The sequence below is a fragment of the Sebastes fasciatus genome, chromosome 3 (genome assembly GCF_043250625.1).
Source record: "Sebastes fasciatus isolate fSebFas1 chromosome 3, fSebFas1.pri, whole genome shotgun sequence".
NCBI classification, from domain to species: Eukaryota; Metazoa; Chordata; class Actinopteri; order Perciformes; family Sebastidae; genus Sebastes; species Sebastes fasciatus.
Genome location: NC_133797.1, coordinates 20,426,717 through 20,438,821, shown reverse-complemented (window position 1 = coordinate 20,438,821; position 12,105 = coordinate 20,426,717). Strand labels below are relative to the sequence as shown.

General features: G+C 40.5%; 1 protein-coding gene across 10 annotated transcripts in view; it reads left to right on the top strand.

Moving 5' to 3' along the window:
• The first annotated feature begins 301 nt into the window (after positions 1-301).
• The window catches only part of prom1b (prominin 1 b), a 33,216-nt gene continuing 21,412 nt past the window's right edge, over positions 302-12,105 (top strand). For 7 of the 10 annotated variants that reach the window (XM_074629492.1, XM_074629487.1, XM_074629486.1 and 4 more), the window contains exon 1: positions 303-927. In XM_074629492.1, coding sequence (XP_074485593.1) covers positions 651-927 — 277 coding nt within the window. In that variant the 5' untranslated portion in view covers positions 303-650. Of the gene's footprint in view, positions 928-12,105 lie in introns of all 10 variants that reach the window. The other 3 variants (XM_074629484.1, XM_074629483.1, XM_074629482.1) reach the window with 1 other exon arrangement.

Sequence of the window (12,105 nt, the reverse complement as noted above, 5' to 3'; positions counted from 1 at the left end):
AAGTATATATATGTTATATATAATAAATATATTATATATATATATTATATATATATATATATATATAATATATATATAGTAAAACGTATAATATTTGACTCTGAAATGCAGTGGAGTAGATGTATTAAAGTAGCAGAAAAATAGAAATACTCAAGTAAAGTACAAAACTGTAGTGAAGTCCAGTACTTGAGTAAATGTACTTGATTACTTTCCACCACTGCTTGTAGCTGTAACAGATGACAGCAGGTGATTGGTCCCCGCGCGCAGTGTGTCGCGCGCCACAGAAGCACCCGGCGAGCACGAGCGTTCTTTGGGCTTTGCGTGCACGCGGGATTAGGCTACTCGTCCGTCCGGTGAGAGTGAGGACAGGACACCGGGACAACCGGGATAACGAGCACGAAGACCTCCGGGAACATGTCTGCGTTGAGCCGTTACCGAGAAACCAGGAGTTAACGGCTGCTCTAACGGCTGCTCGAACCTCGACCGTTGGATGTTAAGTTTGAAAGTTTTAACCGTTAGACGGTTTGTTAGTGAGCTGTTGGGATAAACCACCGAGAGAGACAGACAGGTGTCCTCTCACCGTCACCAGACCGTCTCCTCTCTAGACTCACCGGGGCTTTAACTCTTCTTTTAGTGGACTTGTCAGAGCCATGTTGTGGAGCAGGTGGCTGGTCCTGCTGCTCTGCTGGGGGTCCACCAGCGGAGAGCAGCAGCAGCCGGAGGAGAGTGACTGGACCCCCCCGGTAGAGGCCCGGCTGGACTCCCGCAGACAGCGGTCCCCTCCACCGGTGGAGCCGTTGGATTTTGGGTTTGTACCGGCGGCGGTTTATGACACCCACGCTTACTACGAGCCAGGACCCATAGGCATCCTCTTCCACATGGTCCACGCGTTTCTCTACGTTATTCAACCGCACCCCTTCCCCAAAGGTGAGATCATATCCTCCATCTTCACCCATACTCCTCCATCATCACCCATACTCCTCCATCTACACCCATAGTCCTCCATCTTCACCCATACTCCTCCATCATCACCCATACTCCTCCATCTACACCCATAGTCCTCCATCATCACCCATACTCCTCCATCTTCACCCATACTCCTCCATCTTCACCCATACTCCTCCATCTACACCCATACTCCTCCATCTACACCCATACTCCTCCATCCCCACCCATAGTCCTCTATCATCACCCATATTCCTCCATCATCACCCATACTCCTCCATCTACACCCATAGTCCTCCATCATCACCCATACTCCTCCATCATCACCCATACTCCTCCATCTACACCCATACTCCTCCATCTACACCCATACTCCTCCATCATCACCCATACTCCTCCATCTACACCCATAGTCCTCCATCTTCACCCATACTCCTCCATCATCACCCATACTCCTCCATCATCACCCATAGTCCTCCATCTTCACCCATATTCCTCCATCTTCACCCATACTCCTCCATCATCACCCATACTCCTCCATCTACACCCATAGTCCTCCATCTTCACCCATACTCCTCCATCATCACCCATACTCCTCCATCTTCACCCATATTCTTCCATCTTCACCCATATTCCTCCATCTTCACCCATACTCCTCCATCTACACCCATAGTCCTCCATCTTCACCCATACTCCTCCATCATCACCCATACTCCTCCATCCCCACCCATAGTCCTCCATCTTCACCCAAACTCCTCCATCTTCACCCATACTCCTCCATCTTCAACCAGACTCCTCAATCTTCACCCAGACTCCTCCATCTTCACCCATACATCCATGTTCCCCACCCATACTCCTTCATCTTCACCCATACATCCATGTTCCCCACCCATACATCCATGTTCCCCACCCATATACATCCATGTTCTCCACCCATACATCCATCTTCACCCATACATCCATGTTCCCCACCCATATACATCCATGTTCTCCACCCATACATCCATCTTCACCCATACATCCATGTTCCCCACCAATACATCCATGTTCCCCACCCATACATCCATGTTCCCCACCCATACTCCTCCATCTTCACCCATACATCCATGCTCCCCACCCATATTCCTCCATCTTCACCCATGCTCCTCCATCTTCACCCATACTCATCCATCTTCACCCATACTCCTCCTTTGCACCCATACTCCTCCATCTTCACCCATACTCCTCCATCTTCACCCATATTCCGCCATCTTCACTCATATTCCTCCATCTTCATATTCCTCCATCTTCACCGATGGTCCTCCATCTTCACCCATACTCCTCCATCTTCACTCGGGCTCTTATCCCACTCACGCGAGGACACAGGAGAACAGTCAGGGCTTTACTTTGGCTCCTTATTCTGGATAAACACATATAGCTAAAATTACTATTAAATAACCTAATGTAAATTATGTGTGTTCCTGTGGCTGTATAACAGGTGTTACACTAAATTATGTGACCCCCTCTGATTTAGTGACCTGATTAAGAATTTTAGCTTTATTGTCACTGCAAATGTTTTCTATTGGCCACATAACTGTTTTTGGATGGCCATTAACCAAAATTTGAGACCCAAAATAATTTAGATAGAGTCATAATTAAGTTAGTGGTAAAATAAAGTAAGATAAGATAAAGCAGAACTACTTTTGTGCCGAGGATGCTCAGTATACATAGAAAAATAAATATATACCCTACATAGAATATGCAAAAATATTGGTAAAATACTGGATATTTACACATCTTTAGGTCTCAAAAATCTGAGAAGGAAAACTAACTCTTTGGACTTAAACTTGCCAAGCCATAACCTGTGTTGAGGTGTCACAAGTCATAAAGGTTGGAAGCCACTGACCTGTCTCTGTAGCATCACAGACTCTGACTGACTTGTTTTACGTCATAATCTAAACAAACAAAACAAACAAAGTCCAAAAGACACTGAAAACCTCAGCGAGATGGCTGTTGCAGGAATTATTGGCACGCCGCTGTATCTGTATTCTCTCTCCGAGTGTAAATCTGTGCCATATCATGGCTGATTCAACGCATGACTTCAGAAAAACACTCCTTCATAAAATGCTACTGGGTCAAAAGAGCACATGTACGGAGCGACTGCATGCATTGATGAGGTGTGATTATTGAGGTCATAAACCAATGTTATGAGCAGATTAATTGGATCTATAGCTGTAAATGATTAACATTATTGAGGTGATTAAAAGGTGATTAGGGTCTGTCACTTGATCAATAGGGAATGTTGCTCTCTTGGCCGCTTGGTGTCGTACAATCCAGTGATGGCTAAACAGAGCTACAACCAACTTAAAGTGGTTTGTTTGTGCCGTATACAACTATGAGTGGTCACGTTGGAGGATGACATAGTGCAATAGGATTGAAAGTTTTAAGTTGCTGCCATTTTGGTGTCCAGGGTTAGTGCTGCTGGCTGGGTAATCAATTAGCAGATCAGCGATTAGAGGAGGCTTTCTCAGTCACCTGCATCACCGCATAATACCATAATCCACTGGACCATATGCTGCTACTGCCAGGGACTTTCCAGTATGAATTACTGTCATACACACGCACAGGTAGAGACCACCTGGATGTCATGTCAGTGTCACACACTCCCACATCACAGATCATACTGTAACTATGCCCAAAATCATGCATGTTGCTCACACACATCAAACACAATGCACATACGTGCCTCTTGGTTCATTATCACACTGTTTACACCTGCATTACTTAAGCCATGAGGTTTGGCAGGTTCAGCTGACCGTAAACCAACATCATTCACTTAACGAACTTGGCAGCAACAGAGTGAAGCAAAACCTAAATGTTTGCTAAGACAGTTTTAAACAAAGTCTGATATTTATGTCATCGTACAGCCTTTGGCACACGTAAGAATATGAAATAATAAACTCTGAATAAATTATTTGGTTTGGTTTATTCCTCTTTATTAACATTTATTATCATTATCAATAGCTCTTTACAACATTTTTTTTATACTACCCCCAAATTGTAGCCAGGGTCACATTTTTTGTTTTCTTTCTCTTCACTTTATACCAGGTTTTGGCCACGCAAACTTGTATTTCATTGTATTGTTAAGATGCAAAATAGTACTAGGATCCCAAGGTCCCTTAATGCTTCAGTAGGCAGAACTATTTTGTCATCATTGGGCAAAAATTCCATAATAACCTTTCAGCATATTGTAATTCAAGTGCTCTGAGAGAAAACTAGACTTCTGCACCTCCTCATGGCTCTGTTTTCAGGCTTTAAAAGATCTAGCCCGTGACAGGAGACTTTGGCCAATCACAGGTCATTTCAGAGAGAGAGTGTTCCTATTGGCTGTGCTCCAGCTGGTGGGCGGGGCTCGGTATTTCTTCAACTGTTCTCAACGTGGCTGCCAGGTCACAAACTTTCTCATTTTACAGCTTAACAGTACACTACAAGATGTTTCTGAAAACATTTAAGTCGAGAAATAGGCATTACAGTAATATATTGATTGAATATTTAATATATATTGAATATATATTGTTCATATTTGATCAGTGCTGCCTAGTTTGACCGTTTGATCGGAGTTCACAAGTGATTGACAGTTGCTCGTAGACAGCAGAATCCAGATCAGCTCTGACTGCGTGTTTTCCTCCGGTCTCCGGAGGACACAGAGGAACATGATTTTTTCAGATTACCCGTCTCATGCACTACTGTCAGGATATAGTGACCGTTTTTATTAAAATATTTTTTGTAATCATATTTGCTCCATATCTACCAACTGCAGCTTTCATTTTTTTTAATGCTTTTTGTCCTTGTGCCACTCTTTACATATTTAAACTGAAGAGAATTTTTACCTCACAAAAAAATAAAACAGCATGAACAGCAATTTATATTATTATTATTTTTTATTACACGGCTGTGTTGAATACTCGATTCTGATTGGTCAATCGCAGCGTTCTGCAGTCTGTAATTTCTGTATTACAGACCGTTGCTATGTATAACAGATCGTTGCTGTGGGCGCAGCTCTGATATCGGACTCTGGCGGACCGTTTTTGTGTCAAAATATAGATTTTTTAAGTAAGTAGCCGTGTAATAAGCGGGATAATGTACAGCTAGTGGGTCATTGTTGTGCAGCATCGCCCTGTCGGGGATTCTTTCACAACACTGACTGGCTCGCTGTACATTATCCCTTACTTAATTATTTTTTCCCCCGCTGGAAACATCTGGTGGGCCAAATCAATCCTTATGCCTGGCCAATTTCAGCCCACGGGCCCCGCTTTAGGCAGCCCTGCTCTATATGGAGCACAGCTGTGTATGTACTTTTATGAGTAAAAGACAAATATGACAAATATTTTTCCCTCTTTTCCAGCTTTATGAGATAACACAAGCTGTTAACTCATGTATGTTCATACTGCTTACACTGAGTTGCCTGAAGAACAGGACTAGTTAACTCACTGGTATGGCTTGGTGTTGTAGTGTAGTCGTTTATAAAGTATATTCAGCATTTATACTAGTCTTATTAGTATCTCTAGGGTCTGTATATGAGTTATGGACAATAGTAGGCTAATTTCTTGGGTTTGGTCCACACAGTTTCTCATTCTGTGAAGGTGAGGTTGAAAATATACAGTCATAGAATCAAGTCCTTTACTATACCAAAAACAGCACAAAGAACAGTATAACATTAACTTACACAGGAAACAGGTTTTGGACATATTGTCCAGCTATTATGTACACATAATATATACAATATTGGCAAGCTAACGTGCTACATTAAACTGTACAAAAGGGCTACTGAGTATGGCTGCACAATTATGTCCAAAATGATTATCAGGATTATTTTGATCAATATTGATATCATGATTATTTTGATCAATATTTTCACTTCCATGCTGTGCTACATTCCTGCTAATGTACAAAATAGAGCTGCACAATGTTGGAAAAAGCTGATATTGCAATATTTATTTCTGCTATATACTGTATATATATTGCAATATGAAAAAAGATAGGAATATTCACCCTACCCCTTTGTTAGTTACATTTAAAAGTTAAACGCTTCAATCTGTTGCACTTTGAGAGCAAAATTGGCAACAATAAGAGCTAGATAAACAATTTTATGCTCTTAATTTAATCATAAACACATTGGTTGTATCGATAATATCTATACCCAAAAGTGAAGTCAAAACACCTCGATCACCGGCTGGTGGCTGGCTGTTAATTCAGGAAGCACTTGATTTCATATGCTGCGGTGTTTTCTATGAGCAGAACGCACATTTTAAACGTCAATATCGCAGGCAATCATGTTCATTTAATTGTGAGAAGCCAAAATTGCAATTAATATTCAATTAATTGTGCAGCCCTACTACTGAGCATGAAGTTGGAACATTGCAACATAAACACAATTTGCTGATCAATGAAATATTGCTTGTGGTTTTACTGTCAATGTTTGTTCCTCTGCAAATGTGGGTTGCAAGCTCGTCTCATTTCAGTATACTTTTAGAAAATACAGATTTTTCCTTGGTGGTACAGTACAGTGTTATATTGATACCAGTCTTGCTTCAAATAGTGCTTCCCGTAGTGCTGCTGTCCAATTAGCTTATAATAGCTTCCAATTGGGTTATAATTAGCTGTCGCAGAGGTGACCGGTTCTAAGGTTGAGTTGAGGTTAATGTGGAGAAAGATCCAATCGATGTCAGGGAGATTGAGCAAAGGTATTGATTGATTGATTTTGTCAGATCAACTGGATTGTTTAAGGTCGAACTATTCCTTCTCCTTACTCGCTCATCTACATTTACGGATCTGTGTGACGGTTGTTTTTATGATGTAGAAGCATTTCGGACTCTTTCACTGTGCGAGGAGGCCGTGTCTTATCCCTCTGATACACAGGGTAGATTAGAGGATTAGCATCCACGGGGCTAATGCTAACACTGCACAGCTACCACTGCTACAGATGGCATTGTCACACACACACACACACACACACACACACACACACACACAAATGTGCAAGCACGTACGGGCATGCACACATACACACACATACTGAAAGTGGGTCATAGTCCTGGTACTTGTCTGTTTGCTTTAATTACTGTGATTGGTTGAAAAAAAACAGGTTGTTTATCAGGAAGCAAATGTCTTAAATCAGAGAAAGCCAAATTAGTTGTATGATAAGGATATGTGTGCTGGCAAGGGAGGAATTAGTCCCTCCAAAAAATCCAGTTTAACATCCACTTTGCACATCTGCATCTTACATTGCAGCTGCCGTTCATCTTTCAGGCACTTTTTATTGTTCTTGATTGGAGACTGGACAGCATGTACTTTGGGCGTCTCTTGTAGACCTGAAACGAGACACATTGATTAATTGATAATTCAATCGACAGAAAATTGATGAGCAACAATTTTGAAGATCAATTAATTGTAATTTCTTTTTAGCAAAAATGACAAAAAACACTGCCTCCTGCCTCTCAAATATTTGCTGATATTCTTATACTTAAGATAGTAAATTAAATATATATTTTATGATATTTTATATACCAAACAATCAGTCAATTAATCAAGGAAATAATGGGCAGATTAATCGATAATGAAAATAATTGTGGCAGTCTCTATCTCTCTTTAGCTGAACTTAAAAAATTATTTCTTGTAGGAAGCCCCTAATGAAGTGTCTGGTGCAAACAGAGGAAAAGATCACAATAATCCTCTTAGTTGTTTTGCTCCAGCTCACAGTGGACTGTGTAACTTTCTTTAGCTCCTGGTGCCATAAAAATACATAGGCTAATACTGAGTAAAACATACTGTACTATTTAAAGTAACAAACAGTTAGTGTTACATAACTGTACTTTGGCAAACCTGACATGATTTATGTCATTAACACCTTTGAACTGCAGCCCACAACATTTTAGTAAAGCAGTGACCCTGGCTCTTTTCACTTTTAGAGCATCAATCTCACTTTGTCACCCCGATGTTAAACTTACTTTAACCCCATTTAAATCAAGACGATGTCTGTCCAAATGCTGTCTCGACGTAACTATAAAGCAGTGGTTCCCAACCTGGGGATCAGGACCCCTGCGAAGGGGTTACGGGTTAAATCTGAGGGGTCACAAAAACGGTTAACTGCAAAAGAACATGTGTCTAGAACAAATATTCATGTTTTTTAAATAAATAAATAAACGTTTGCAAGTCGCAAGTAGATATTGCTTCATTTTAAGGGATGATGACCCAAAGAGCACCACTAACATCCACCGCTTGAAAATCTAGCTAATACCATAGCTTGCAGGCATCATAGATAAATAATGTATTTTTCCAGCACCATATTCCCCTAACTGTCTTCTGATTTTGTTTAAATCATTGAATGTACTCTGAAACATTTCTCCAGTAGGGTGACTGTGATTTAACTGGCTTCCCCCAAAAAGAGTTCAAAGTGTTAAAGTCCGAAAACCGATTATTACCTGCTTCTCATGGCCAATACTGATAAGATAACCAATAATTTCACATTTTTATATTTTAAATAGAAGTTAAGATGCAAAAGGTGTTTTGTGTGTGTGGGGCTGAGAGTGTTTTGACTTTACTCGTTACATGAGGCCTTTAATGTGAAACGTGGAGCTGGTTGTCAGGTTGCATAAGGCCTCGTCCACACCTTCCAGTAATCTCTCAGAACAGGTCAGCATAGGTGATTATGAGAGTCTATATTTACACATTACAGAAAGGGTCGTTGGTTCTGACTTATATCACAGCAGTTAACTAGCAGCAGTGTTTGATGGTCTGCTGTTGACATCTATTCATTATTTATTTTTATCTTTATTTATTTAATTTTTTAATATGACTTTCATTACTTTTTAAAATGCAACTGTACTATCAGCTCAAACAAAGTCCCAAACGGCTCTTTTGCCTGTAATTGTCTGTCTGTGCATATGCCTGTTTCCTGTCTGTTTTTACTCATGCCCAAAATCAAATTGCCTTTGTGTACTAATAAAGTTGAATTGAATTGAACAGAATTAAATGATCTTACACTGAAGTTTTACTTCCTGGTGGATCTAACAATAATAGATCCACCTGGGGTTTCTTTAAAGGCCTTTTATAATGAAAAAATGAAGAGACACATAAAATGTTAAATAACAACAATGATACTAAAAAAAATTGGTTTATCAAAGGTAGCTCTTACAACAGACACTAAAAACATGAAAATGGCACAAAACGTATGCATGTGTAGGTACAATACCAGTTCCTCATCCTGACTATTGCAGTAGACACAGTTGGGCAGTGGTGGACGTTGTTTATCCCCTCCTCTTCCTTTCGTTTACAGTATAGCTACCTCTTATACTGGGTCACTCACTGAACTAAGCTGTCTAAGCTTAACTACCCTCGGTGGCTAATGCTAACTAAGTACCTGAGCAACAACAGGTGGCATCTACGTGACTCAGATATGCTCATATGCTGCATCTGCAGAGTTAAAAGAGAGAGATGTCCTCACTAGGGCTGCCGACACTTTGTCAATTAGTCGACTAATCATCATTTTGGTCTTAGTCTACTAAGATTTCTGTAGTCGATTAGTCGTTTTTTATGCTTTTTCCATGCTGAATTACTTATTTCCAAGAAACTTATGAGCACATTTTCCGACACAAGATTTAAAGTGGTGCTTTTGTGTGATTCTCAGTTTCACAGATCTGTTGATTAAATCAATTGATGGTCAACATAAGCGTTAGTCTACTAAGAACTTCTTTGGTTGAGGACAGCCCTAGTCCTCACCCTACATGACAGTCTGAGGTCTCCAGCAGGTGAACCAGTTTTATAAACAGTTCTGAGAAAAGTAAGAAAGCAAACTCCCAGCAGGAGAGGAGGATGGTGTTTAGAGGATTATCCATATGGTCATAAAAGATATCCAAAATCTCGGCTCCTTTTACTCACCAGAAAGACTTATTCAGAGACATTCCACACTCCAAAGCCATTGTTTTTTATCCTGTGTATATTAAACAAAATGTTCCAAGTATTGTTGTGGCCATCTGTTTTGATAGTAGTCAGTATATAGAGAGAGCTGAAGGATTAGTTAGTTTATTGATTATTTGAAAAAAAATTCAAATGCTGAAATCTTCTTATTTAATTTTTTTTCCTCGGTCATATATTGTAAACTGAGTCCCCAGAGGATTAGAAAAACAGAGGATTACAAACAAATCTAGTCACACTACATTTCAGTTACACGTGCTTTCTCACCTCACCTGACGGTCAGTATGTGTGTAAACAGAAGGCAGAACAGACGCACAATGTTTCAGTGTGTGTGTGTGTGTGTGTGTGTGTGACAGCTGTGTCAGCTTTTATATGCTAAACTGGCATCCATCTGCTTGCCGTGTGCAGTTCAGAGGCACCTGCTGTACCAACCTGAGAAGGCTTGCTATATGAATGCACAGAATGCGAATATTCGTGTCAGCCTTGTTGTGAAAAGTTGGAACATGAAAAATCGGAAGACATCCTGTAAAAAAAAACACATTAATAATATCGGTTATTTTATTTCAAAGATGTTATTTGTCTCTTTTTTTTCTCTTTGTCGGTTCATTCAAAACTTGTTCAACAGTAGTTCTCAATCACTGATCTTTATTTGGTAAATTGTTCTCTAGTTTTTTTTCTAGTTTCGCTACAACTCATGGTGTTGGAGGCGGCTGATTTGCTCTGTTGGGAGAACCAGCGGTTAAAAAAGCTGACCATTTAGTCGCTGCACACAAGTTAATTTCTATCTGTTTAAATGAAGTAGCTGCATCAGAAATTAGAAAAACAATGAAGAATTTCTGCTTCGTTCAGTTTGAACGTGAAAAATCCTCAATGAATATTCCGTTTTAATTATTGGTGTGAAAAGGCCTTTAAAGCTGAAGTGGGTAGAATTGGAGTAAAAATTATTAAAAAAAGTTATTTTTATAAAACGGTCACTATATCCTGACAGTAGTGCATGAGACTGGTAATCTGAAAAAAATCTTGTGCCTCTGTGTCCTCCGGTGTGCCCCGGTGCTCCTAATGGCATCTGCAGGATTTCACAGACGGAGGAAAACAACTAGTCAGAGCTGATCTGGAGTCTGTCGTCCAGCTGCCGTCTCTGAGCACTGATCACTTGCGAACTCCGATCAAACGGTCAAACTAGGCAGCGCTGATCAAATATGAATTAGTTACTGTAATGCCTATTTCCCGCCTCAAATGTTTTCAGAAATATCTTGTAGTGTACTGTTTAGCTGTAAAATGAGAAAGTTTGTGACCTGGCAGCCATATTGAGAACAGTTGAAGAAATACCAAGGACCGCCCACCAGCCGGAGCACAGCCAATAGGAACGCTCTCTCTGAAATGACCTGTGATTGGCCAACGTCTCCCGTCATGGTCTAGCTTTTTAAAGCCTGAAAACAGAGCCATGAGGAGGTGCAGACGTCTAGTTTACTCTCAGAACACTTGAATTAGAATATGCTGAAAGGTTATTATGGAATTTTTGCCCAATGATGTCAAAAACTTTCTTTCTACTGAAGCTTTAAATGGAAAAAGTAGTGCGAGACACTTTTCTATCACGTGTGCCGATATCAGCACCTTAGTACTCCTTCTGGTTCGATGTGAGAGATCTGATAAACTGATATCAAGCACTGGAAAATATTGCCTTACTATCTATGCAGCTCCAAGCTAGTAGTGTCCAATGTTCATATACTGTATTATATGTATGTATATGTCTATATAAATATGGTGGACAAATTATTTAGATGTTTTGCTCATATAATATTCATAACTATGTTTTCATAGTGTATAATCACCTGAAACTAAGAATTGTTGTGTTTTCGTTAGCTTACAATGAGCCCTTCATATCTACATAGGGAGTGGGTCCTCTTATGGAGTCCGCCATGTTGCTCCGCCATGTTTCTACAGTAGCTCAGAACGGACAAACTAAACACTAGCTCTAAAGAGAGCCTTTCACATTTTTATGTTCTCCGTCGTATTTGTCCGACACGCTTGTGAAACTGCAGTAATGTGAGCTGCAGAGTGTAAAACCGTGGTACCGTCAGCTGCCGTCTGACTTCCGTTGCTCCTAAAGTAGTGTTATTGTGGTATGGATGGCCTCTGAGTGTGGCAAACAGCGTTACCATGGTTTTGCACTCGGCGGCTCACGTGACCGCAGTCTTGGAAAGGGAG